At 35.1% G+C, this 26,024-nt stretch overlaps 2 protein-coding genes across 11 annotated transcripts in view; one reads left to right on the top strand and one right to left on the bottom strand.

Annotated features, from left to right (window-relative positions):
• MTTP (microsomal triglyceride transfer protein) overlaps positions 1 to 4,182 on the bottom strand; it is a 58,200-nt gene extending 54,018 nt beyond the window's left edge. The window contains exon 1 of one of the 2 annotated variants that reach the window (XM_073892012.1): positions 4,122 to 4,182. The gene's annotated coding sequence lies outside the window, so the exon portion shown is untranslated. The remainder of the gene's footprint in view (positions 1 to 4,121) is intronic. The other variant, XM_025873498.2, reaches the window with a different exon arrangement.
• A 644-nt stretch (positions 4,183 to 4,826) lies between these two features.
• Positions 4,827 to 24,136, top strand: TRMT10A (tRNA methyltransferase 10A). 9 transcript variants are annotated; one of them, XR_012377989.1, is made up of 9 exons: positions 5,355 to 5,557; positions 10,589 to 10,794; positions 11,635 to 11,797; positions 12,745 to 12,816; positions 13,849 to 13,923; positions 16,431 to 16,580; positions 18,945 to 19,050; positions 20,199 to 22,931; positions 23,374 to 24,136. XR_012377989.1 is itself a non-coding variant. In XM_025873495.2 (8 exons), the coding sequence occupies exons 2-8, from the start codon at positions 10,610 to 10,612 to the stop codon at positions 20,522 to 20,524; spliced, it is 1,077 nt and encodes a 358-aa protein (XP_025729280.1). In that variant the 5' UTR covers positions 4,827 to 4,978; positions 10,598 to 10,609; the 3' UTR covers positions 20,525 to 23,134. The 9 variants fall into 9 exon arrangements, 8 of the variants coding, with proteins under 8 accessions (XP_025729280.1, XP_073748119.1, XP_073748118.1 ...); XM_025873495.2 differs by lacking the exons at positions 5,355 to 5,557; positions 23,374 to 24,136 and adding an exon at positions 4,827 to 4,978 and having other exon boundaries at positions 10,598 to 10,794; positions 20,199 to 23,134; XM_073892018.1 differs by lacking the exons at positions 5,355 to 5,557; positions 23,374 to 24,136 and adding an exon at positions 4,830 to 4,978 and having other exon boundaries at positions 20,199 to 23,133.
• The last annotated feature ends 1,888 nt before the right edge of the window (positions 24,137 to 26,024 follow it).

Here is a 26,024-nt window from a genome sequence, read left to right as displayed (position 1 = left end):
TTAAATTTATTCCTAGATATCTTATTTTTGATGCAATAATAAATGGGATTGTCTTAATTTCTCAGATAGTTATTAGTTACAAAATGCAACAGTTTTCTGTATATTATCCTGCAACTTTACTGAAGTCATTTAATAGTTCTAATGGTTTTTTTGGTAAATAAAGCCTTTAGCGTTTTCTATATATAGTATCATGATATCTGCAAGTTGTGACAGTTTTCTTCTTCCTTACCAATCTGGATGCCTTTTATTTCTTTTTCTTGTCTGATTACTGTGGCTAGGACTTCCAGTATAATGTTGAATAAAAGTGGTGAGAGTGGACATCCTTATCTTGTTCCTGATCTTAGAGGGAAAGTTTTCAGTTTTTCACATTAAGTATGATGTTAGCTGTGACTTTGTCATATGTGGCCTTTTTTATAGAGGCATTTCCTTCTATACACACTTTGTTAAGAGTTTTTTTTTTTATCATAAACTGATGTTGCATTTTGTCAATCTATGCATCTACTGAGATGATCATATAATTTATCTTTTGTTTTGTTAATGTGGTGTATCACATTTATTTGTAGATGTTGAATTATCCTTGCATCCCTAGAATAAATCCCACTTGATCATGACTTATGATTCTTTTAATGTATTGTTGAATTCAGTTTACTAATAATTTGTTGAGAATTTTTACATCTGTGTTCATCAGGAATATTGATGGTGTCTCTGGTTTTGGTATCAAGATAATGCTGGCCTCGTAAAATGAGTTTGGAATTGTTCCTCCCTCTTCAATTTTTTATGGAATAACTTGAGAAGGATAGGTGCTAACTCCTCTTTAAATGCTTGGTGGAATTCACCTGTGAACTTTTCTGGTCCTAGACTTTTATTTTTTGGAGACTTTAAATTACTGCTTCAATTTCATTACTCGTAATTGGTCTATTCAGATTTTCTATTTCTTCATGATTCAGTCTTACAAGGTTGTTTCTATGAATTTATCAATTTCTTCTGGGTTTTCCAATTTGCTGGTATATATTATTCTAGTAGTCTCTAAGAAAGCTATTTCCTTTTCTTATCTTATTGCACTAAGACTCCCAGTAAGATGGTCAAATATATATGTGTACTTTTTATATTTTGTATTCTTTTCTGAGTTCTGTCACTCCTCTTCAAATCTTCTTTTCTCCAGTCACTTTATTTCTGAGGTTTTTAGTTCTTTGTTGTTGTTTTATGTTGTTCTATCTTCTATCATTAAAAAAAAAAAAATTCTCTTGGTTTGAAGTACTGGGTTATAGTTTTCATATGCTTTTTTCTCTATTTCATATTTTACTATAACAACTTAAAAAGGATTCAACTGTAATCCTTCTTGTGGTATATTTTTAAGCTAAATAAGTTATTCTTTACCTTTAAGAGGGAGGGATGGGTATAACTTTCTAGCCTCATGATTCTAAGGCTTCCTTTTCTCATGTTTTCATACAATGACACCTATGTATCCTTGTCATTTCTGAGCTCTGTCTCTTCTCTCCCACTTTTATTTGGACCTGCGTTTTTCTTTGCTTCTATTGTCCCTGTCCTGTTCAATTTGGATTCTACTCCCAGAAGTTTCTCCTTAGTGTTGGGCTTTGTCCAAGAAGGGAGATCAGGTTTATTAAGTTTTATGAGTTCATAAGCTCCATATCTCTCCAGCACTTTCAGACCTTCCTGCTCCTCCCTTTGTACTCATCCTGAAATTACAGTCAGCCAGTTTTGCTCCTGATCTCACATTCATCTCCCTTGCTTTTCAGTGAATACCTGTTGGCAGTTTGGGGGTCCTCCCATTCTCATGGCCTTCAGATGCTCTGTTGTCTTCCCACTGTTTCTTCCTACCCAGATACTGGTATTAAGTTGACAGTTTGTTCCCACCTGCTCATATTATGAGCTTTATGAGGATTCTTTTTCACTTAGTTATGTTATACCCATGGTCTATATTTGTTATTATTATTGTTTTCCTATCCAAGATGTTCTACCCGTTTTTATGAGGAGATTCAGACTACAATGCCTCCATAGTTATCTTCATAGATCTTCAATATTCATGTATTAATTGGGGAGGGGGTTAAGTTATATTTTTTCAAGTTTTAAGCCTTTCCTATATTTTTAAATCAATCAAAATACAAGCTGAAATGATTATAATATGTTGATGCTGCCTTTTAGATAACTTTCAACTAATTTAAAAGCTAATTTGTGTCGCTTTCTTAGCCTGAAATTAATGTACTCACAATCATTAGTCTATTCCCACACCTTCCCACTCCCAGCTTGCTGAAGGACACTCTTAGACTTAATGAAATAACAGAACTAGGCTTAAAATAATGCAATTTGTGATGACTGCCCAATGTTCTCAGGCCAAACATTTGGAGGAGCTCATGACTGTATCTATTACCATTTTTTGTTGTTGTTACAAAATTCTGGTTCTATCTGAGCCCCTTTCTCATCCTACAAATAGTCCAACTTAACAAACTGGCTGCCAATTATCTGATTGTGATCCACGTTTCGTTTAGCCTGCTCACTATTTAAAAAAATGAACAAAATAGTCGCCAACGCTTAAAAACCAGATTTCACATAAAAATCCAGTTTCCTGGCTGCTCTTTAAAAATTGAGATCTCGTGTAATGAAGCCCATATTCCTCCTTGGAATCTGTGCCTTGACTAAACAGAGAATAGTCTCTCAGGTTTGTGACACTTTCCTCCCAGATAGTTTCTCTCATTTGTTACCTTCTAGTCCTCATAGACATTACAGGTTTGCAACCCATAAACTAGTATCTTTTTGATTTCAGACTCTTATTTTGATTTCAGACTCTTATTTTGACTCAAACCACTAAATATGTGCTGATGATTTCTAAATCTGTTTCTACTTAGTTATCCTACATACTCCTCAGAACCCACATATTCAATATCAAACTATTTTTTCCAAAACAATTTTCTCCCACTATTCCCTAAATGACCCAGTTAACGTAATTGCATTCCTATAGTTGTCCAAATTAAAAAAACCCTTAGGGTTATTCTTTCCTCCTTTTTCTTCATCCTACCCACAGCTTTTCAATCATGTGCCAAATTATGACATGTCTTTGCTTTTATAGCTTCCAATATTTTGAATACCTTTCTCTTCTCGATATCTGGAAAACCATTTACTTTCCAAGATGGAGCAAAATTATTCAATTTCTAAAACTATATCCCCTGTCTCCAAGAGCATTTAGTTGCTCCTTTTCATGCATAGGCATCTCAAGTACATTGTCTGTTGTATAGGTCTTTATTTACTGCTGGCTTTCCCACTAGTCTATGGATTCCTTACAAGGACAGAGATTATGATTTAATTATCTCTGTATGAACAGTACTAAGACAAAAACATGAACTCAATGGGTCACATAAACAAATACATGAATTTTACAAATCAATGAAAAGATTATTTCATATCACAAATTTACTTTCCTGTACTTTCTATATTATGCTTCAATTTTTTATTAAATCCCCCCTTTTTTCCTTGCCCTTTTTCAGTGCTTTCTTTGTATTGATAGTAGAATCACTTAAATTTTTGCACCACATGACTGCAAAGTTAAAATGGCTATGTCAAAAGAAAATTTATTGACTCCACCATGACAATATGAGGGTTTTTAAGGTAACTTTAAAAATTCTGCTTTAAATATATAAGGATGCCAAATATTAACACTGAAAAAATATATTATTACTCATAAACAGAATCCTGAGAGGCACTGAACAGCTGTTGAAAAATTTGGCCCGTCACTATGCCAGCCTGAGTTTAATGACCTACATGTGAAGGGCTACATATCCAATTACTAATCCTCACTCAGCTACTCTTTGCCCTCATATAGAGGCAGCTGAAAAAAAGGTGCCCTACTAACATCAGAAATGGATCCACACTTTGTTGTCAATGTTCAGTTAAGAGATCTTTTAGATGTAAGATGAGGAAGAAACAAAGGAGTGATCCACAACAGTGTTATAGCTGACACAGTTTTTCAAGTAAAATTTGAGGGTTTAAAGCAAGAATTACTTCAGTTTTGTGACTAGAGAACTCAAATTCTGAATTTAATTTTCTATTCATTAAAGCTTTTAAACATGTTCAAATATCAAGAATTTACTTCACAATTCTTTCCATACCAATATGGCAGTCTTCTATTCATCCATTTAAATCTCATTCTTATCTTCAAATTCTGCAATAATCACCTATTAGAAGTAGGATAAAACAAAAGCTAAAAATGACAGTCTACTAGATTATGTTTCAGTTCTCCCTCAGTTGACTTGGTCTATATATAGCAAAAAGATCATATAAGGTCACGTATTATAAACAATGAAATGTCACATGATGTTTTGCAAAACAGCGTAAGAAAAATAGTTCAAGGAATGAATGGAGAGTAAGACTTACGACTATAATGAAGAAAAAATTTTTAAACATTCTAGATTTAAATGCATCTTATTGGGAATTTGACTCACTCTTTAAATTTGATTTTCCATTTGAGTTGTGTGAAATCATGTGATACTGACAACCTTCTCCCGTATACATTATAGTTTAGGCGTAGCTATACGCTTTCCTATCAACTCCAGTAGAGAATTAAAGAGCCCTCCACCACTCTTTCGCATTTAAAATTTATAAAAGTAGGTATGCCTTACACCCCTCCTCCATCCCCATAGGAATATATAAACGAATACATGCCTGCAAGTAAGTATACACTTGATTCGGGGTGGAAAAACAGACATCATTCTAACTACCTCCCCTTCCAAAAACCCTAACTCCAAACCCCGCCCAACATGAACTCCCTCCGCTTTCTTTCACTGCAAGTCCAAACGTGGTGCAGTTTGATGACGTAAAGGCGTAAGCGCCGTAGCCTCCTACGCATAGCTACCGTCCCTGCCTCTGGGAGTTGAAGTTTCCTGCGGAAGACTCGTGAGCTGTATCAAGACCATTACGAGAAGGCTCTGTGTTGGTGCTGTCAGTTCCCTGACAACTCCTCAGCTCGGTAAGTCTCCTGGCACTGCCGCTGGCACTTGCCTACTCTCTGGTCTTCTTTGGGCGCAAAAGGGGCTCTTGCGAGTGCCATTCTCGACTAACAACACGGCTTCCGGGGGAGATGGGAGTGCGGCTGTGGAAGTGGCGCCGCGACCCAGTTCCCGAAGGAAGTGATGTCAGATGGAGAGCGTCCCCGGCGCCAAGCAGCTCCCTGATTCGCTGGCTGTAGTTTAATCCCTCCTCAAGTGCGTCCGCAGACGGGTCGCCTAGAGGGGAATGTGGGGCGAGGCTCAGCCCACCCGCTGTGGGGGCGCCTACGGTCGACGTTTGTTTGGGGGTCGGGATCCGGTCCCTAGTGTTTGAAGAGTGTGAGTTTCCAAATAATGAAGGGAGAGGGAAATCTGGACTCTGAAGGGCTGGAAAACGAGTTGTGGTTCGGCCACTTGGTGGCTAGAGACCGGGAGCAGTCGCTTTACCTCTTTGAATCGGCCTTACCTCGTTTCTCCAACGCGGGGCTGACGTAGCTGAGCGCTCTGAAATGTTGAGAGCTCAGGGGAAAGTTGCTGCAGGTGCTGTTAGCCCCTTGCTGGTGAGCCGAGGATGGTTTTTAAGAGGACTGAGGCGTTACTTGATTTGAGTGAAATAAGTTAAGTATTAAAATTCGGGAATTTTTCTAGAGCTATAAAGAGGATAGCAACAGATGACTTTCTCACTTTTTGTTTTGGTTGTTTATTAATTCCTTCTCCTCTCCCTAACCCAGCCCAGTCCTCCTAAGGGGCCTGACCGCTGAATCATGCGCCTTCGATACTGCAGATCTGGCCGGCGCGTTTTAAAAAGGGTTTTATTTCTTTCCCTGTCACTGTCAGGTCATTTAATTACATTTTGCAGGTATTCCAACATTCGTTTGGATCTTTCAGAAAGGGAGATTGTCATAAATAATGACAATCAAAATCCATGAAAGTTGGGTTTTGTTTTGTTTTGTTTTAATTTTCATTTTGGCTGTTCACTGATGTATGTGTGTGTTCCCTGCTGGAAGCTGTGCTAAGAACTGGAAATACAAGGAAGATTGAGATGCCCTTTTTTTTTTTTTTAACAGTACTTATTTGTCTCACACCAGACGGCCTTAGTCACCTTTATCCAGTTCTTGGTTTTATCAAACCACCTGATAACCTATTTTTGTGCCTAAATAAACCAACCTTGTAAAAATTCTATATTAAGCTAAATTTCACACAGATATTTCTATAATTGCTACAAAATATTGCTCTTAAATACTTGTTGAACGTAGTTGAATAAATAAAGGTGTACTGTGTCACTGCGTGTGAGGGAGGAACACAAAACTTCTGCTATGGAGCTTATAAACTGTGGCAAAAACTTTAGAAAGCGAGTATACGGAGTAAAAAAATGCCACGTTTTGCTTCAGGTTATCTGAACAAGCTAGTACATGGTGAAATGCTTATTGTATGGTATAGGAAGTGAGAGTTGGTACACATCTTTGTAGAGTGTGATGTAAGCAGTAATATATTGGATCTCAAGCTAGCATTTCTTTTTTATTTTGTGCCTCAATGTATCTAGCTTATCAAAGCTTAAAAAATACTCACTGCAGTGCATTTTCTTAATTCGGAATAGCTTTAAAAATAATGAAAATGTCAACTAGCTCATGACCTTTCCTTGTATTTGACAGGCTGTTTGCTGTTTAAAAACATTAGTATGCAATGATAGGCCAAGTTAATTTAGACTTCTCAGGTAGGAAAGACAAAAGCTCCCCCTGGTGTACATGAGCTATAAAACATTGCTTTTTTTAAATTTTTACGTTATAGAGCCAATCAACACTTGCAGTTTTTTAACAGACTAAAGAACTAGCAAAACACAGTGAAACTGATGAACAGAAATGTTCTCTTTTGGAGTATTAGTCATTGTTTTATGAAGAGAGCAATTTGTTTCCTGTGAATTTTAATTGTGCTTTTAAGTTTGCACATTTAGCTTAGTGAGCAGGTTTAGCTTGTTTTCTACCATGTACTGTTTTGCATACATGCATTGCTTTTATTTAATGTACTGTGTATATAAAGGAAGTAAAATAAGAGTATTCTGGGGATCACAATATATATTTTAAAATTTTCTTCTAATTTTTTCAGGCTTACTGAGTTTCCCTGTCTCCTGTTTAAGTTGAATGCTTATTTATTTTCCAGCTTTTTAAGAACACTCTTTAATGAATGAACTCAAGGTTATACATTTATCTCCAGTTACCCTTTTGCTTGTCTCTCTCTCATGCTGCTATTAAGTCTTTCAGTTGTTCTGACATATTTTGTCATTCTGTTTCTCTGAATTCTGAGATTGTCAGGATGTCTTCTAATTCATCCATTACCTCTTGGACTCCAGATAATCTGGAGTTTGTCTCATCTCTTGGAATTTTTATATCTTAATTTCCTGGTTTCCAAATAGGTTCTTTTTCATAGATTTCTCTTTTTGCTTTTTTTATCCTGCTTTTGTGTCCTGGTTTCCTGTTTTGTTTTTATGGTTCTATTCCCATGATCTCTTGAAAGATTCCAACCAAATTATTTTAAAGTCTTTTTCACATTGTCCTATGATTTTCAGTTTGTGAAGAGTGAATTTATCTCCTGATTGTTGATTTTGTTGGGTTCTTCCACATCATTTCTGTCTTTTTGTAATTTTGCTTTGCAAAGTCCTCTCATGGAATTATCACTTCCCCTCTCCAAACCATCTGTCTATCTGCTGCTGATTTTGTGGTCGTTCCTACCCCTGGCCCTGTTAAGTGCTTCATTCCACAGCACAGCTTGCATAGGGGATTCAGAATTCTAATCCTGTAGTGTTCTAAGTTCATATGTCATCTCATGGTTTGGCCCTGGTTGTAGCTGAGAAGCTGTCTGTTTCACACCTCGGGTTTCCCCAGGTAACCAGCATGGTATAAGCCATTAGTCTAAATTTCACCTGTTTTCAGCCTTTTTTCATGGAAACAGGAGCCCCACCCCCAACACTCGGTTAAGGATTCATCTTAAACTTTGTCAGGCGCCTGGGGGCTCAGTCAGTTAAGCATCCAACTCTTGATTTTAGCTCAGATCTTGATCTCAGGGTTGTGAGATTAAGCCCTGCATAGGGCTCCACGCTCAGCAGGGAACCTGTTTCTCCTCCCTCTGGCCTTGTCCCTGTGCCCCCCGCCCCCAGTGCATGTGCTCTCTCTCTCTCTAAAATAAGTAAATAAATATTTTTTAAAAAATAATACTAATGCTATTAGCTAAGAAAACTCCCAGTTGCCTTTAATAGCAGACCCAGCAGAAACAATATCTATTTTAGTTCTTGTTTTTGGTTTGGAGAGAAGCTATACCTTTTTTGTTTCCCCTTGTATTTTATCTACTGTTGTCATGTATTTCAAGATTGAAAGACAGGATACCTCAAAACATGAACTTTTGGCAACTATCTCTAGGAAGTCTGTCCCATTTTTGTATTCAGTGGAAAGGAATTGAACCGGAGCTATTTTTTTCTCCTCTTTCAGTGACACAGTGTTCTCAGAGCCCTCCAACAGCAGGGGTGAAGCCACATGGCTCTTTTATATTTTTTGGAAACCCTCATTTTCTAAATAAGATTTTGGATTTCTGGGAGAGAGTGGAGTTGGATCTGGGTTTGAATCTTAGCTCCATCACTTCATTTGTCTATTCATTCTGCAAGTATTTTGAGGACTTTGTCCTAGATTTGTTCTAGGTGCCTTGTTTCTTAGGAATTAATTAGTACTTTTGTAATTTGGGGCAAGTTACTTTATCTCATGGTGCCTTCTTTGTAAAGTAGGCATGATGCTGTCTACCTCGTAGGGTTGTTTTAAGGATTAATTTAGATAATACATTATTTAGCACAGTAAGAATTAATGAATGTTCATTATAACCACTTTCATTACTTTTTAAAATCCTTTGTAATATATTCACTCATTTGTTTATTCCACAAATATATAATAAGCATCTACTACCTGCCAGGCACTGTGTTAGTAACGTAGTGTGGTGATATAATATTAGGCAAAAGCAGACCATTTGTGCCCATAGGCAGTTTCCAGTATAAAATCAAATTTGGGTTGTCATTTCTAGGAGATATTTTCCCCAAACTAAGGGTACTGTTTGGTTAGTGCCATAAGGAAAACTTGTGAACTCTTACTTGGATTACTAGATGGTTCTTTCCCCTTCAGTAATTTGTGACTTAGCAAAATGCTAGGGTTTTTGCTGTCGCCCCCAAACACACATCTTAAAATTCATCTTTCAGTCAAAGTTTGGTAAACTTTGTGTTTTCTTAGTTATCCCCATGTGTCCTGTTACAACATTACACTTTTAAAGAAAGCAAGAACTATATAATAAAGCTGCTTAAATTATCTTCTGCATGGTTTTGTCCTTTCCATTATCTGAATTGTTGGGATTTTTCTCTTAGATATTAGCTTCTCTGCATAGACTTGTTAGCCATCTCTTTAAGAAGAAAGAATCATAGAATTTTCTTTAATGCCAATAGAACATTTGCAAGTCATGCTTAGTCTTTGCTAGGGATAAATAAATTTTTAAACTGTAGTGTTAGTAATCTGTTAAAGAGAAAAGAAATCTTAGTATTTTTAGCTCTTTCCTAATCTGAAGGTAAGTTCAGTTCTAGACAATAAAGATGTGCATGGTTAATCCAATTAAATATTTTTGAGATGGTCCTACACATCCCATGACTGATTATAAGATCAGCTTATATATTTTGTTTTTCAGCCATGGCTAACATGGGTATTTATAATTACATATTTACAATGAAATATACTGAGAGGAAACCAAATTGTTTTCTTCACTGTCCAAAATATGTAAATCTATAGCTTATCTTTTGTCAAAAATCATTTCTGAGTATACACCCAGATAATGAAAGTAACATTTCCCTTGTACTGTAGCATTAATGACAACTAAAAAAAGGTTCTTCCCATCACTTTTTTAAATTTTTTCTTTCATAAAGCAATATATTTTCATTATATAAAATATAGAAAATGCAAAAAACCATGGATAAAAATTAAACATGTTTATGTGTACATACTCTTTTTAAAACAAATTGGACATAATATATATATATACTGTTTTTTGTTTTTATTTTTCTCTACTTAGCATAACCATTTCCTTTTATCACTAAATAATTTTGGGAAACATGATTTTTACTGGATGTTTAGTATCCCCAGTCCATGGTATAGATGAACTGTAATTTATTTACAGCCACCTCTTGCTGACATTCAAGTAGTTTCTAATTTTTCATTGTAAAAAATTATACTGCAGGACATATACCCTTTTGCATTAATTTTGTGTATATTTCTGATCCATTTACAGGAGTTTATTCTAAGGAAATAAGTTACTGGGTCAAAGGGTATCATGACATTTTAAAGCTCTTGAAACAGATCTATGTAACCTTCTGCAAAAATTGTGCCATGACTGCTAATAGTATATGCAAACACCCATTTCATCAAATGGTCTTTGCCAGTAAATGACATTTAATTGTCTAAATTTATATTTTTATTTGTTATTGATAGGATTTAATTTTAATCACATCTTTTGATCTTTTTTTACTTTTTGTATGTGTTTGTAACTTACCTGTTCACGTCAATGTTGCCTTTCAGTATTTTCAGAGGCATCAAATAATGACCTCTGAAATGTTGCCAGCATTTATTGAGTCTTCTAATGTTGAAAGAAAGCAAAGCTTAAGTGAAGATCAAGAGAAGAGCCAGAAGCCAAGATTATGTGAAAGGTTTGAACAAATATCTAAACGACAGATGAAGAAGCTCATTAAACAGAAACAATGGGAAGAACAACGAGAACTCCGCAAGTATGTTTCAAAATGCATATATATGCTACCCCATTCAGGAGTGCTGAACTTTGCATAGATAGCCCTTTGACACATCAAAAGTAATTGTGATAATTAAAACTGGGGCTATGTATGTTGTTAGCCAGCACTGTCAATTAGCTGTTAAAACTATTTGTTTCCGCCTTGGTGGATTTACACTACACTTTTTCTCACCCAGGACCTGTTATGAGTAGCAGCACAGTTTCTGAAATAACTGACTTAGATAAGGGATAGAGTTAGCATCCATGTCCTAGATATAGAACAAAAATAACCACCTCAGAAAGATCAAATTTGGGCCTAACATTGATTTTGCTAGAAAAACCATTGTAGGTTTTGGTGAGAGCAGTTAAGCTCAAGCTGTTATTATATAATGCCAACGTTTATTGAGGGAAAATAAACTATAGTTGATGTAAATTATAGAAAAAGTAGGTTTTTTTTAAAAAAACACTTCTACTTTGCTATATTCTCTATTAATGTTGTTTGAAAATCATGTAGAAGAATGCTAAAAGTAAAACTTCATACTTAAGTCTAAAATTAAGTATTTTATGAAGTCTTAGTATAGTGTATTACCAATAATAAATGAAATTAGGAGTAATAAGGGTTTGTGTAGAAGGTATTATATTGTTTTTGCAAAATTATTTTCTATCTAAAGCTTTTTGGTGGACTATAAAACTGCTGACATTTGATCCACAGAAGTAGCAGTTTCATGTGGTTCAGCCTGCTAATTTAAAAAAATTATTCGCTTTTTTTGTCTGTTTAGAAGAGTCTTGTAAATATCTCAATATGTAAATAACAACAAAAAGTTTCAATTCCTAATTTTAGACAAAAGCGGAAGGAAAAACGCAAGAGAAAACAATTAGAGCGACAATGTCAACTGGAATCAAACTCAGATGGAAATGACAGAAAACGTATTCGAAGAGATGTTGTTCACAGTACACTCCGCCTTATCATTGACTGCAGTTTTGACAGCTTGATGATATTAAAGGTATCATGAATCATTCTCAGAAAAATCCTGTAGGTAAAGTAGGGTGAGGGGCACCTGGGTGCCTCAGTCAGTTACGCGTCTGCCTTCTGCTCAGGTCATGATCCCGCCTCGGGTCCTGGGATTGAGGCCCGCATCAGGCTCTCTGCTCAGTGGGGAGCCTGCTTCTCCCTCTCCCTCTCCCACTTCCCCTGTTTGTGCTCTCTCTCGCTCTCTCTCTCTCTCTCTCTCAAATAAATAAATAAAATCTTTAAAAATGACAAAATAAAGTAGGTTGAATAATTCTTGCTTTAATAGGTAATATCACTTTGAAATAAATTTATATACTAAAATGCATCTCAAAGTTTTCCAAGGTCATGCCCCCTAAGTTAAACTAGCTAATAAATTGCTCTTATTTATATGCATAGAAGAGAGAGACAGGCACTGTAATTAGATTACAAGACTCAGTAACTATATTAATCATAAAGATCCAGGAATGTTTTTGTTATTTGTCCTAATCAGGAGAAGAAAGTAAGAAATGTGATTGGTTATTAATAGAATTATTTATTTACTAATTTGAGAAAACTGGCTGTCTGAACAATGTTAGTGAAGAAAACATGCTTTACTTACTTTCCAAACCGTTAGTAAGTTTATGAAAATAACAGTAGTATGGCTCTAAGAGAGTTTTTCTTCTTTTGTTGTCTCTTAAGAGGAGTAAATATTTTCATGAATTAGCATTTTAAGTGGATACAAAATTGAAATTATTGGTCAGGGTATTGACTTTACTTATAGTAATTATTACGTTAGTATGTACTGAAGTTGAATGGAAAATGTCAGAAAGGGCCTGTATTTCCAGAGGAAAAAATGTACCTGTCTAGTCCCTCTCTTCTGCTTATTGTATTCTACTAAGATTGTGGAATGGCCATAGATGATTTTCAAAATGCTGCTTTAAAAATTGCACTCTTTTATAGGACATTAAGAAACTTCATAAGCAGATTCAGCGATGTTATGCAGAAAATCGACGAGCACTACATCCTGTGCAGGTGTGTTTGGGGAATTTAAAACAGATTCTGGGTTCCTTTTATAAGTTTCTCAGGAAGAGGCAGAGATATTCCCAATTGCCTGTACAAGAATCTTACAAATGCTTTTCCTTAGAAAACAAAATGCCTATTTGAAAAATGTTTTCATCTGCTACAAAAATAAAATATTTTCAACATTTTTTCCCATGTCAGTCTTAGTCACACACTGCACGGTGATCGTGTTTTGTACACACTGACCTCATTCCTGTGTAGTTGAACATCTTCAGTAAAGGATACATACATATTTTCATACCAGTTTCTCAGCTCTCGATTCCTTCCCTCGCAGGAAGGGAGGGAACTGCCCCCAGCTTGATGTGTGTCATCATACCTGATGGTTAGGTTACTTCTCCCTAAAGGATTTTGAATCTGTGACCATTTTGAAAGGTATTTCCTTAGACTAATTGGCGGCTGTTAAGAGTAGATAGGGTCTTTTTTCTATTTGTTTGAATTCTGGGTGACCTAAAAATTAACACTGGCTCACTGATGTTAAGAACCAGAAACTCTTAATATATTTCTGGTTAGATATTTATTTTCTTTTATCAAGTGATAGTGTTTTTATATTTTTATGTTTTATATTCTTCTCACCCTCGATTAGACTTGCAATTGGTGTCAGGGTTTAGAATCAAAGGAGAATTATGAAGACTATGGACTGGTTAAAAACAGTGGTGGCAAAAGAAATTTAATGAAAACTTGACAGGAAGTAGGGAGTTTGTAGAAAGGCTGTCATTAAGGGAGAGTCAGATTGTAGCTGCTTATAAAATGGGAGGAAAATGTGGATGGAATACTCAAGGTAGTGGGTTATGAGATACATGAAACATGTCACTTCTACTGCACATTTATTCTTGTATGGTTAAAGCATGTCACAAATTTATTTTTTTTCTAAAATGACTATATTTTATGGTTCATTGATATCAGATGAGTGTAGGAGAGAAATGTAATATTGGACTCTAATAGTCATTTGCTCTCTCTTTCTGTGTCCACCAATCTCTTTACCAGTTTTACTTGACAAGCCATGGAGGCCAGTTGAAAAAGAACATGGATGAAAATGACAAAGGCTGGGTCAACTGGAAGGTAATTAAAACAGATGAACTCTCACGTAATTCCAAGTATTTTTACGCTTAAATTTTTTACCTAAATTCTACATAATGCCAATAAATACAGGAGTCCACAGTCTTTAAACCCTGTATATCACTGTACCTAAGTCTGATATTACTAATGGGAGAAGCTAAAGAAACTGAAATGCCTGTTCACATCTGTTCTCATTAATCTCATTTATTTTACCACCAACTTTATTTTTTAATTTTTTTATTCCTATTTTTTATTTAAATTCTAGTTAGATAAAATATATGCTAAAATTGGTTTCAGGTGTAGAATTTAGAGATGCGTCGCTTACATGCAACACCCAGTGCTCACACACACACAAGTGCCCTCCTTAATTCCCATCACTCGTCCAGCCTATCCCCTGCCCACCTCTCCTGCAACAACCCTCAGTTTGTTCTTTACTGCCAACTTTAAAACAATTTTTTAAAACAGGAAAAATTTTAAAGGTCTATGTGTACAATCTCTACCTAGCAAAATGGTGATACATTATTTATAAGAGTGAAGTCACTTTAAAATTTGGAAATATACTTGCATTCTGTTTCTACTAAATCTGTGCCATCCCATATGGTGTCCACTATCCACATGTGAATATTGAACTACTGAAATGTGACTGGTCTGAATGGAGATGTGCTTTAAATGTGAAATATACATTGGATTTCAAAGATAGTACAAAAAAAGGGAGAGAATGTAAATTACCTGCTTGAAATTTTTTTAACAAATTTACTATATGTTAAAATGATAACATATTGGGTATATTGTATTGGGTACAATGTATTAAAATTAATTTCACCAATTTCGCTTTTTTTAATGTGTCTACTGAAAGATTTAAAATTACATATGTGACTCACATTTTTTTTTTCTATTGGACTAAACTGTTCCCATTTGCAAAGATGACGAATAGATTGGCTTTAGTACTAATGCCTGAGGAACCTTGCCCTATTCAGAGAAGTACTGGGTTAGTCCTATTTTTTTTTTCTTTCTCAAAGCCAGTTTTTACGTGACAAACTTTCTCTCTCATGCTCACTAATCCCATAATGACTGCATTTATTTATTTATTTATTTATTTATTTATTTGAGAGGTGGGGAGGGGAGAGGATCCTAAGCAGGCTCCATGCCACTCATAGAGCCCAACGTGGGGCTTGATCTCATGACCTTGAGATCATGACTTGAGTCGAAATCAAGAGTCAGACGCCTAACTGAGCCACCCAGGCACCCCTGCATTTATTTTAATCATAGCCTATGGTGTGAAACATTTTCAAAAGCTTTCCTGTGTTTTAGGGGCAACCTGGGTGGCTCAGTCATTAAACGGCTGCCTTCGGCTCAGGTGATGGTCCCAGGATCCTGGGATCGAGCTCTGCATCGGGCTCCCTGCTCCTTGGGAGCCTGCTTCTTCTTCTCCCAACCCCCCTCCCCCGCTTGTATTCCGTCTCTCTCTCTCTCTCTCTCTCTCTCTGTCAAATAAAATTAAATTAAAAAAAAAAAAAACTTTCCTGGGTCTTAAAGTACAATATATTTACCAAGTTTTATATTCATGCCTATTTTCCTAAGAAATAATGTAATTAGTATAGGCATACTTTCAGTTATTTTGTGGCTTGTTAAAATTTATTATTTATACCACCAGTTTTCCAGAGACTCATGAGTTCACTGGTCTTTACTCAGGTCCCTCTAGGGGCCCCTATTAAGCATAGGCATCAAATTAATAATACCGTTTTCCAGAAAAGTGGCTATATATTACCTAGTACGTTATACATTTTAGGTGAGGAATCTCCTTCATTTTTTCTTTAAAAATTACTAGGTAAATGCCATCTGAGTCTGGTGATGCATCATCCTTTATTCTGTCAATGTAGTTTGCAAAATTCTGACTGACAGCTGTTGTTCCGTCTTGGACCTCTGACCTGGTAATTTTGATGAAGACTTCAAATGTGTATCTTTGTAGAAGCAGGTGCATGAAATTTATTAAATCTATAAGCCTTTTCCTTTTGTGATGATTCATGCAGATGGGGGGAAGGATTGGAAAAGGCATTCTTTGGTTGGAGAACAGTGTGAGCAGATATGTGGCCAAAAAAAAATGTATTTGTTTTATTGGAATGGAGATAAAATTAGAAAGCTAGGTTAGTGCCATATTCAAAAAAGAGTTATTTAAGTAAAGGGATTTAAGTTTTACCCTACAAGTAAAGATAAAACATTGAAAGTAGGGTTTTTAGAAAGTGAGTCTGCCATTGATGTGTGGAAGTAAATTGGAGGGATCTGGGGCTAGAGATAGGGAAATAACAGTAGGAGGCTACTTAAATAATCGGGGTGTGAGGTGATGAGGAATTGAAATAATAGGTTCTCAGTAATACATTGTAAAATATTCTTTCATACTTCCTTTCATATGCTGTTGGGTGGCTTTGTCTAAGGAAAAGAAAATAATCATTTTTAGCCAATTTTCACAAAATCCTATTAATTAATAACATCTTTCTCCTTATGTCTTAAAGGATATCCACATCAAACCAGAGCATTATAGTGAATTCATAAAGAAAGAAGACCTGATTTATCTAACATCAGACTCACCTAATGTACTGAAGGAATTAGATGAATCAAAGGCCTATGTGATTGGAGGGTTAGTAGATCACAACCATCACAAGGTACTATTAAGTTTTTATCTTTGCTTTCGCTCGTACTTAAAATGGATATAACAGTTTTCTTGATAGCAATAATACTAATGATAGCTGATCATTATTGAGTGCCTACTATATTCTGAACTACCTTTCTAGCTAAGAAAGCATTTCACATATATTACTAGTTTGCTTAATCCTCCCTACAACACAGTGAGGTCAGTGCTGTTATTATCTATATTTTACAGATGAGGAACTGGAGTCAAAGAGAAACTAAGTCTAAAATCAATAGTAGTAGGTGATAAAGCAGAGTTTTGAAACCTGCAGATTATTCCAGAGTCCACATGCCCAAATGATATGCTGTATTGATAGTAGATGCTGCTGATGGTAAAATTTATGCAATATATACCAAAATTAATAACAAATGGTAAATTTATACGAGTTTTTAAATATGTCATTTTCATGGGGTATGTTTTCTTTTCTCTTCTATTTTGTACTTTTCTCTCTTCCCACCACCTCCTTACCCTCATTTGAATGAAAAATTACAGAAATTTACTTTCTAAAAGAAAACATTATTTTGTACTTTGCCAGCTACTTTGCAATATGCTAAATTCAACCCAACTCAAGAAAAAACATGTTTACCAAATGTCTGAGGAAATGCTATCAGCAGTAATATGAAGTAATCCATTATTCTTATATAACATCACTCTAAGGTAGAACTGTCTGTAACATTGGAATAGTTTATATCATTTGTCCATTATGGTAGCCATGTGGCTGTTGAGCACGTATAATGTACATAGTATGATTGAGAAACTAATCAGTTTAAACTTAAGTAGTCACAATTGTGACCATAACTGGATTGTGCAGCTCTGTAGCATCACAGGGCATTTTTATCAGAATGATCTTTAGCTTTTTAAATTTTTTTCTTAGTGGAAAAATTCTGTTTTGTTATTTGTGTGGAATCACATTTTTTTCTCTAATGTTGTTTTTCTGAACTACATTAGTTTTGTTTTCAGAAGCACCCGTCTCAGTCTATTATTTGTCCCTAAAATTTGCAAACTACTGGTTAAGAAATTTAGCTCTTCTTCCTCCTGTACTTTGTCTTTTGGCTACTTCAGTTCTGTTTAGAACAGGCTCTAAGGATTTTAATTTTGAGGAGAAAATTTGTATCCAACAATCTTTTAATTGATAGGGAAAATAAAATTTATGGACAATTTAAAATGTTTTTCAAATCAGGTTTTCATTTACTCTGTCTTTGCCATTTGTGCCTTTTAATGTTATATAATTGAAACATAGTTTTAGGGTTGCCTGGGTGGCTCAGTTGGTTAAGTGACTGCCTTCGGCTCAGGTCACGATCCTGGAATTCCAGGATCGAGTCCTGCATCGGGCTCCCTGCTCGGTGGGGAGTCTGCTCCCTCTGGCCCTCCCCCCTCTCATGTGCTCTCTCTCTCTCTCATTCTCTCTCTCAAATAAAATCTTTTAAAAAAAAAGAAACATAGTTTTATCTTTATATGTATTTACATTCACGGGAAGAGTGATGGTGCTTCTCTAGGAACTCAGTTTGAGTATTTTATTTACTTATTTATTTATTTTAAAGATTTTATTTATTCATTAGAGAAAGAGAGACAGAGCACAAGCAAAGCAGAGGGAGAGAGAGAAGCAGGCTCCCCGCTGAGCTGGGAGCCCGATGTGGGACTCCATCCCAGGACCCTGGGATCATGACCTGAGCTGAAGGCAGATGCTTAACCATCTGAGCTACCCAGGTGCTCCCAGTTTGAGTATTTTATTTTTTTTTTGGTTTTTTTTTTGTTTTTTTTTAATATTTTATTTATTTATTCATGAGAGACAGAGGGAGAGAGAGAGGGAGAGAGAAAGAGAGAGAAGCAGAGGGAGAAGCAGGCTCCCAAGGAGCAGGGAGCCCGATGCGGGACTCGACCCCAGGACCCTGGGACCATGACCTGAGCCGAAGGCAGACGCCCAACCATCTGAGCCACCCAGGCGCCCCAGTTTGAGTATTTTAAACTGAGAGAAAGGCAGTGTGGAATGGTGAAGAGCTATCTGAGTCAAAAGCCAGGAGCCGGGTTTTTCTTGTGGTTCTTCCACTGAAGACCTTTGTGATGGGATAGGAAACATAATTAGTCTTTGGTTTCCTCATTTGTAAAGCTGTTAAAGCAAATGCCCTAAACATTCTTACAATACTTATTGTCAGAAGAACGCTTCCAAATTAGCAATTACACACACACACACACACACACACACACACACACACACACACAGACTTTGTCAGATAATGTTCTCTGAACTAAAGTTTTTCTTAAAAGTACTTATTCTGTTGTAGACTTTAAGTTAAAATAATCTAATGTTCTAGTCCAAGTTATAGTATCTTTGTTTTAGGGACTCACATATAAACAAGCATCAAATCATGGAATTGATCATGCACAGCTCCCCCTTGGAAATTTTGTGAAGATGAATAGTAGAAAAGTTTTGGCAATTAATCATGGTAAGCTATAAGGGGATTATGAAAATATGCCTGAGTGAACAGTGTTAAGAATAACATTACCTTTGGACAAGTAGAAAATATACATCTTGCTGGAGAAAAAATTATAAAATGTAATCATTTATAATTTGAATACAGAAATAATACATGCATATTTTAGAAAAAATTGGAAATATAGAAAAGTATAAAGAAAAATAAGCTATAATTTCACTGCCCAGAGATACTTGGTATTAACTTTTTGGTGTGTTTCCTTCCAGTTCTTTTCCTATACATATATAATATTATTTGTTACATAATTGGATTTTTACTCTGTTGCATAAAATGTTATAAATTTGGGTGTTTTCCCCCATTTATAATTATATTTTCTGTCATTGAATCATTATTAATGGCTACATTAATATTCCATCGTCTGAATATACAATAATGTAACTGTTCTGTTGTTGATTTTTTTTTCTTTTTTACTATTGTAAATAACATTGTAATATTCTTGGACCTGAGTCTTTGCCTGGAGTTTTGCTTTTAAGACTTTTTTTAGTAGAAATTTTTGTTAGTATACAACTATTTATTGGGCTCTTCTTATGTGCTAAACACTTTCTCTACAGCACACTCTAGGGAACTATAGAAATGAACTTATTGATTCAAGGAATGAACTTCTTCCAAGACCTTTGATAGATAGTGGAAATTACTTTTCCATAAAGTAATACAAATTAAGCCCTTCAGCAATATATTAAAGTGAGAGTACCTTGCAGACAGTATTTATATTCTTTACCTCTGATGTAAAAAAAAAAAAAAAAAAAGCAGGCAAGATGCTCCCCAGAGTGAATGACTCTCTATAGGAAAGACAGAAGAAATTTAGATTAATGCTAACGTTTTGTTTTGTTTCTAGTTTATGTTAGCACATAAAGGATAAAGAAGAATAGGAAGGAAATTAAAAAGGTCCCCTGCCTATTGATTATAATTGACAAAAGATAATGGTAAATCTTTGAGTGCTCATGAACTAAATTGAGGAAAAACTAGAGAAAAGATTAACAGGCCTGGAGGGCCTTGGGGCGGATTGGCTCTGACAATGCATAGAAGGAAGTGATTCGAACAAAGTAGTTACTAGGACATATTAGCACTCTTCATCCAAGGCCGCGTTTTTTAAAATACAGAATGCAACATTGTGATGAACCTGGCTAAGAAATGTATGGAGTTTGTCTTTGTTGCAGTGTTTGAGATTATTCTGGAATATCTGGAAACCAGAGACTGGCAAGAAGCGTTTTTTACTATTTTACCCCAACGGAAAGGAGCTGTTCCCACAGACAAAGCCTGTGAAGGTTCTTCGCATGACAAGAAATCTGCCAGGGTTGAAGATGGATTGGACAGTGATTCCAGTGAGGAAGAAAATAGCAGAAATGAACTAGAATCACCACATGAAGAAGAAAAGCAGGATAAAGAAAATAGCAATGAATCTACAGTGAACTCTGTACCACACTAATGTCATCTGTTGTTTTTTGTTTTGTTTTTTGTTTTTTTAGCTTAATTAAGGAAAACTTAGGAGAAAATGAGGTGCTTCATAAAATATTCTAATTGGGAGAAAATTTTATTTCCTCTTATTTCTGTTGTGAATTTTTAAAACTTTTTTTAGAGCTAAGTGATAAAAAGCCCTTATAAGAAAGTTTTTTGTTTTTGCATAAAATTTAAATGTTTAATTTTTAAAATAATTTTCTAAGTCTCAACAGTTTCTTGAGAATTTTACTTTATTGGTAAACCTTCATTCTCTTTAATTTACTGAATTATATTTTTTAGAATGTGCCTTCTGACCTTTCAGTTTTATTTTTTTGTGTTTATATCAAGTGTATTTCTGATTTATTGCCTACTTAGTTGTGGAGATATTCGTAAATCTCCTGTAAGTCTACCAAAATGTTCTGCATGGGAGGCTACCTCCTATTTGCAGCTTTTTTATTCAACTCAGTTACTTCAAAAGAATGCAGTTATTTTAGGAAGAAGTATTAGATTGATAAGCTCAACAATTTATTTCTTTTGGACTGTGGAGCCCATCTCTGTTCCTCCTCTGTTCCTCCTCTGTGATGCCTTTTCGTGGTTGTAAAGCAATCACTGAAGAGTAAAGACTCTCTTAATGTATTTTCTTAATTTCAATAATGGTGGTAAATTATTTCAATTACAAATGTAATTTTTCAGGCTAGATTATTTTAAAAGACCGTTGAGTATCAATTTTGTCTTAAATTTAAAAGGAAACAGCTTTTAGCTATCCTTTCCTTCTATATGTACTTCTATTAAATAAAATATTTCTTGGTTCTTAAAGTGAATAAAGTTAACTTTATATGTGCATCTGTCTACTAGCATATAATATGCAAGCTAATATAACTATGTTTCTGTAAATCTAAGCATGTATGAAAAAAATATATAATTGTATATATATCTGTCCATAATCATGTATCATTAATGATAACAGGACTGAGTTGCCAAATAGCTGTATTATTTGCATCAATGATTGTGTGGAACAACACTAAGAATTTGAATTTCAGAAAGTGTAAAAATCCTTAACTAAATATTTGTATGAGGACATTGGCAAGGGAAGATGGGGCTAAAAGGAGATGTTTTGATTTTCTCCTGGTAAATGTAGAGCAGTTATGTTTAAAGTAGTGATTGTTCCTTGTCACAGCTAAAGTAAGATTTCAGAAGCCTTCACTGAGTTTGGATAAATTAAGTTTCTGTTCTTTTTACTCATTGGCATCTCAAATTATGTACACATTTGGTAGAAAGTTCATTAGATTTAGTATTGATATTACTGTCTCTTAATTTTTGTTGCTTTATTCTTAGTAATCTATTATAGATATCCATTTAAAATAAGGTCTGTGAGCAAGGTATATAAATAAAAGCCCCTACAATTCTAGAAGACCAAAGCTTATGTCTTAAGTTGTATTTTTCAAAGGTTCAGGGTTTTCCTGAGTAAATATGGTTTAGTACCATGAAATCCAGTTGACCCTTGAAAAGTGTGGGGGTTAGGGGCACCGACCCCCCCACACACAGTTGAAAATCCGTGTATAACTTTGTCCCAAAACTTAATAGCCTACCATTGACCAGAAATCTTACTGATAACACAGTAAGTGTATTAACACATATTTTGTATATGTATTATATACTGTATTCTTAAACTAGAGAAAATGTTAAGAAAATCATAAGAGAAAATACATTTATAATACTGTACTGTATTGAAAAAAATTCACATACAGGTAGACCCATGCATTTCAAACGTGTGTTGTTCAGGGGTCAACTGTATTATGCCTTTTACTTGATATGGAATGAAGCACAAGTTAATTTTGAAAGGCGGGGAAAAAATCATTACAGGCACTGTGTAGTTTGTCACTAATTATGAAAGGTCTGTATTATTTCCTAGGGCTGCCGTAACAAATTACCACTGGGTAGCTTAAAACAACAGTTTTTTTTCTTACAGTTCTGGAGGCTAAAAGCTCAGAGTCAGGGTGGATCATGTTCCCTCTGAAGGCTATAGGGAAGAATCCTTTGTAGCCTCTTCTTGGTTTTTGGTGGTCCCAGCAATCCTTGCTGTTTCTTGACTTACAGCTACATCGCTCTAGTATCTGCTTTGTCATCAAATGGCTTCTGCCCTCAGTCTTCCTTGCCTGTGTCTGTGTCCTTCTTATAGGCATACCAATCATTGGATTAGTGTCCAATATAATTCAGTATGACCTCATCTTAACCTGATCACATTTGCAAAGATCCTATTTCCAAAAATGGTCATATCCAAAGATACAAGATATTAAGACTTGAGCTTATATTTGAGTAGGCACAATTTATCCATACAAGTCCATATCTTAGGCTGTTGATGATGAGAAGGAGACACAACCTTCGCCTCAGAAAAGGTAAGATTGCAATTAGAAATAAGTAATTGCTGAGATATTTAAAAATGGTTTTTAAATAATACTAATCTCTTAATGTATTATTTTCTCTCAACATTGTTTTGGCTTATTGAGGTGCCTTATTTAAGACTTCACTAATATTGAAGTCACCTGTATTGGAACATAATAAAGGTAGGGAATTCAGCTAGTATTTTTTTTTTTTAAGATTTTATTTATTTGACAGCGAGAGAGGGAACACAAGCAGGGGCAGTGGGAGAGGGAGAAGCAGGCTTCTCGCTGAGCAGGGAGCCCAATGTAGGGCTCGATCCCAGGACCCTGGGACCATGACCTGAGCCGAAGGCAGATGCTTAACAACTGAGCCACCCAGGCGCCTCTCAGCTAGTATTTAAATAAATGCATCAAAAGGAGATATGTGTCCTGAAATAATAAAATTTTCTCATTGCAGTCTTAATAAATCAAGTTCATTCATAAAAGAAGGAGCATTCTTCGGACTATTCTCCAGAAATCAGTGTGTTGCCATCTTGGAGCATTTGAAAACACTTGAGATCGGAAAAGAAAAAGGAATTCTGAAAGAATGTTAAGGTGAATGAACAATTTTGAAACCCACCAATTACTGCCAATTACAAAGTAAAGTGATAGATCATTTCACTTTTTAGATGGAGAGAGTCACAGATGATATACGTAAAATGCAAGAATTGTCCATAGAGCACTGAGAACATGTACAGAGAACAGTTGTAAAAAGAAAATTTTAAAAGGGAAAAAAATGGCAGAGATTAGAATTAATGACAGCAGTGGCCTATGGTGCTCATTAAACTTTGATCTCAATTGGCATAGAGATGTTTATGTGTTTCTAGCTCCTAGCCAGACACATAGAGGAGGCACTTCATAAATGTGAAGGAGAGAAGCAGTGTCAGAATGAAGAGACAATAAAGTTAGTAGGAAGAGTAGGCTTAAATTTGGGCACAGCCACCTGTTAGGAATTTGGGGAACTTAATGAACCTCTGTCAGTCTTTGTATCCTCACTTGTGAAATAGGAATGTTACCCATTTATCCTATCTCTTAGGGTTGAGCAATCAATTGATTTGAAACCAAGCAGCAGTTAACTTCACAATACTTTCTCATTAACATTTCTTCATAGCTTACCTTGTTTCCCTTGTTTCTCATTCTTGTTTGACATTATCTGCCCCCCCCAAAAAATAAATAATATATAAGCCTTTGTTTCAGGCTCTGCTTTATGAGGAACCCAGATGTAGATAAGATTTTTAAAAATGTGAACTTTCTAAATTACCAGAATGAACACTCATGAAACAAAATACGGTTATCACAGATCATTCAGTGAAATATTTTAAAAGGCAATGAAAGCAGAATGCTAACATAAAACACAATAACCACACAAAACCAAATCCCTCCTATGAGCAAGTCTAAATGTCTAAAATCACCCAAGTTGGATTTAAAAAACCCCCAAACCTAAATAAATATATGTTGTACTTAAATAATGTTATTTAGAAGTGTTGAAAATAAAAGAATAGAGAAAGGCATATTGGGCTAATAATAAAAGAAAAAGAAGTCACAAATTCAACATTGGGTAGAGATGGACATTATAATTAAGGAACAGAAGGGCATGTTGTAATGTTCAAGAATGCAATCCTTATGGTGCCTGGATGGCTCAGTCAGGTGTCTGCCTTTGGCTCAGGTCATGACCTCAGGGTCCTGTTCAGCAGAGAGCCTACTTCTCCCTCTCCCTCTACCCCCCAGCCCCCGCTGTGCACGCACACGTGCATGCTCTCCCTCTCTCAAATCTTTTTTAAAAAATAAAAAGAATGCAATTCTTAATGAAGATTTGACAGTTGGTGAATATCTATGTACGAAGTAGCATAGTACTTCATTGAGGAAAAAACTTTGGGTATTACATGAAATACTAAGAAATGCATTAGTATAAGGAGACTTTAACACATGCTTCCCAACCCATGATAGCTCAAATGGACAAAAGATAAATATATGGGAGATGTAAATGCTGTAATTAATAATCGATATATATTAAGTCCTCCAGGCTGAAAGTGGTTTTCCAGCGCCCATGTGATGTTCATAAAAGAAAATAAGTTCCAAACATAAGAAATAGGCAGCTTCTCTGATAATACATTAAAGTAGGAAATAAACTTGTGAATGGGAGGAACACCTTACCACCTAGAACTTTTTTCTTCAGTGTTAGATGGTCCTTATGGTAAAAATTAGTGTTAGAGATAAAGTTGGTCATGACTTCATTATAAAATTTTAAAATGTGTTTACACATCACTTCAAAATGTATGAATCAAAATGGACAAAATTACAAAGACCACAGAACTACAACATGTACCCTAATAGTTGGAAAATTTTATTACACATCTTCCTAGTTGATAAACATAAAGAAAAATTAGATAGGATATATAAAATTTGAAAAGCACAGATAACACTTTTTTTTTTTTTACAAATAAAAACACTTTTGTTCTAATGGATAGATCTACAACTTTGTGTCCAAGAATTTTAAAATTCTCATTCTTTTCAAGTCCTATGGGACAGTTATAAAATTGACCATATGCTAAACCTCAAAACTACCCTCAAGAAAATAAAAGGATTGGTCATTTTTACAGATCACATTATCTGACCACAATGCAATTAAATCATTTAAAAATATAACAAATTCAAAAAACACTCTATGTTTGGGAATTAAAAAAAAAACTTCTAAACAACTTGGTCACAGAAGAAAGTAAAAATTAGAATATATTTAAAAGTAAATTTAATGAAACCATGGATTAAAAACTTGTGGAATGTAGCTAAAGCAACATTTAAAGGAAAATGTATAGCCTAAATTGCTTAAGTTAGAGAAAAAAAAGACTAGCATTATTGAGCTATGCATTTAACAAGTTAGAAGGACTGCAGAATAAATTCAAAGTTGAAAGAGGGAAATAATAAAGATAGCAGTAATAAACATGATAAATATGAGGCTCAAGGCAAAAATTGACTCTTTGAAAAGACTAATAGACTAAACTCTGGCAAAATTAAAAAAATTTAAGAGGGAGAGAGAAGACATATAAATATGGAAATTAATAATGGAGATAT

The sequence above is a fragment of the Callorhinus ursinus genome, unplaced genomic scaffold (assembly GCF_003265705.2).
Source record: "Callorhinus ursinus isolate GAN/ISIS: 27379988/994484 unplaced genomic scaffold, GSC_fseal_2.0 scaffold4, whole genome shotgun sequence".
In the NCBI taxonomy this organism is placed as follows: Eukaryota; Metazoa; Chordata; class Mammalia; order Carnivora; family Otariidae; genus Callorhinus; species Callorhinus ursinus.
Note: the sequence above shows the minus strand (reverse complement) of the source record. Positions and strands in the feature narration are given on the sequence as shown.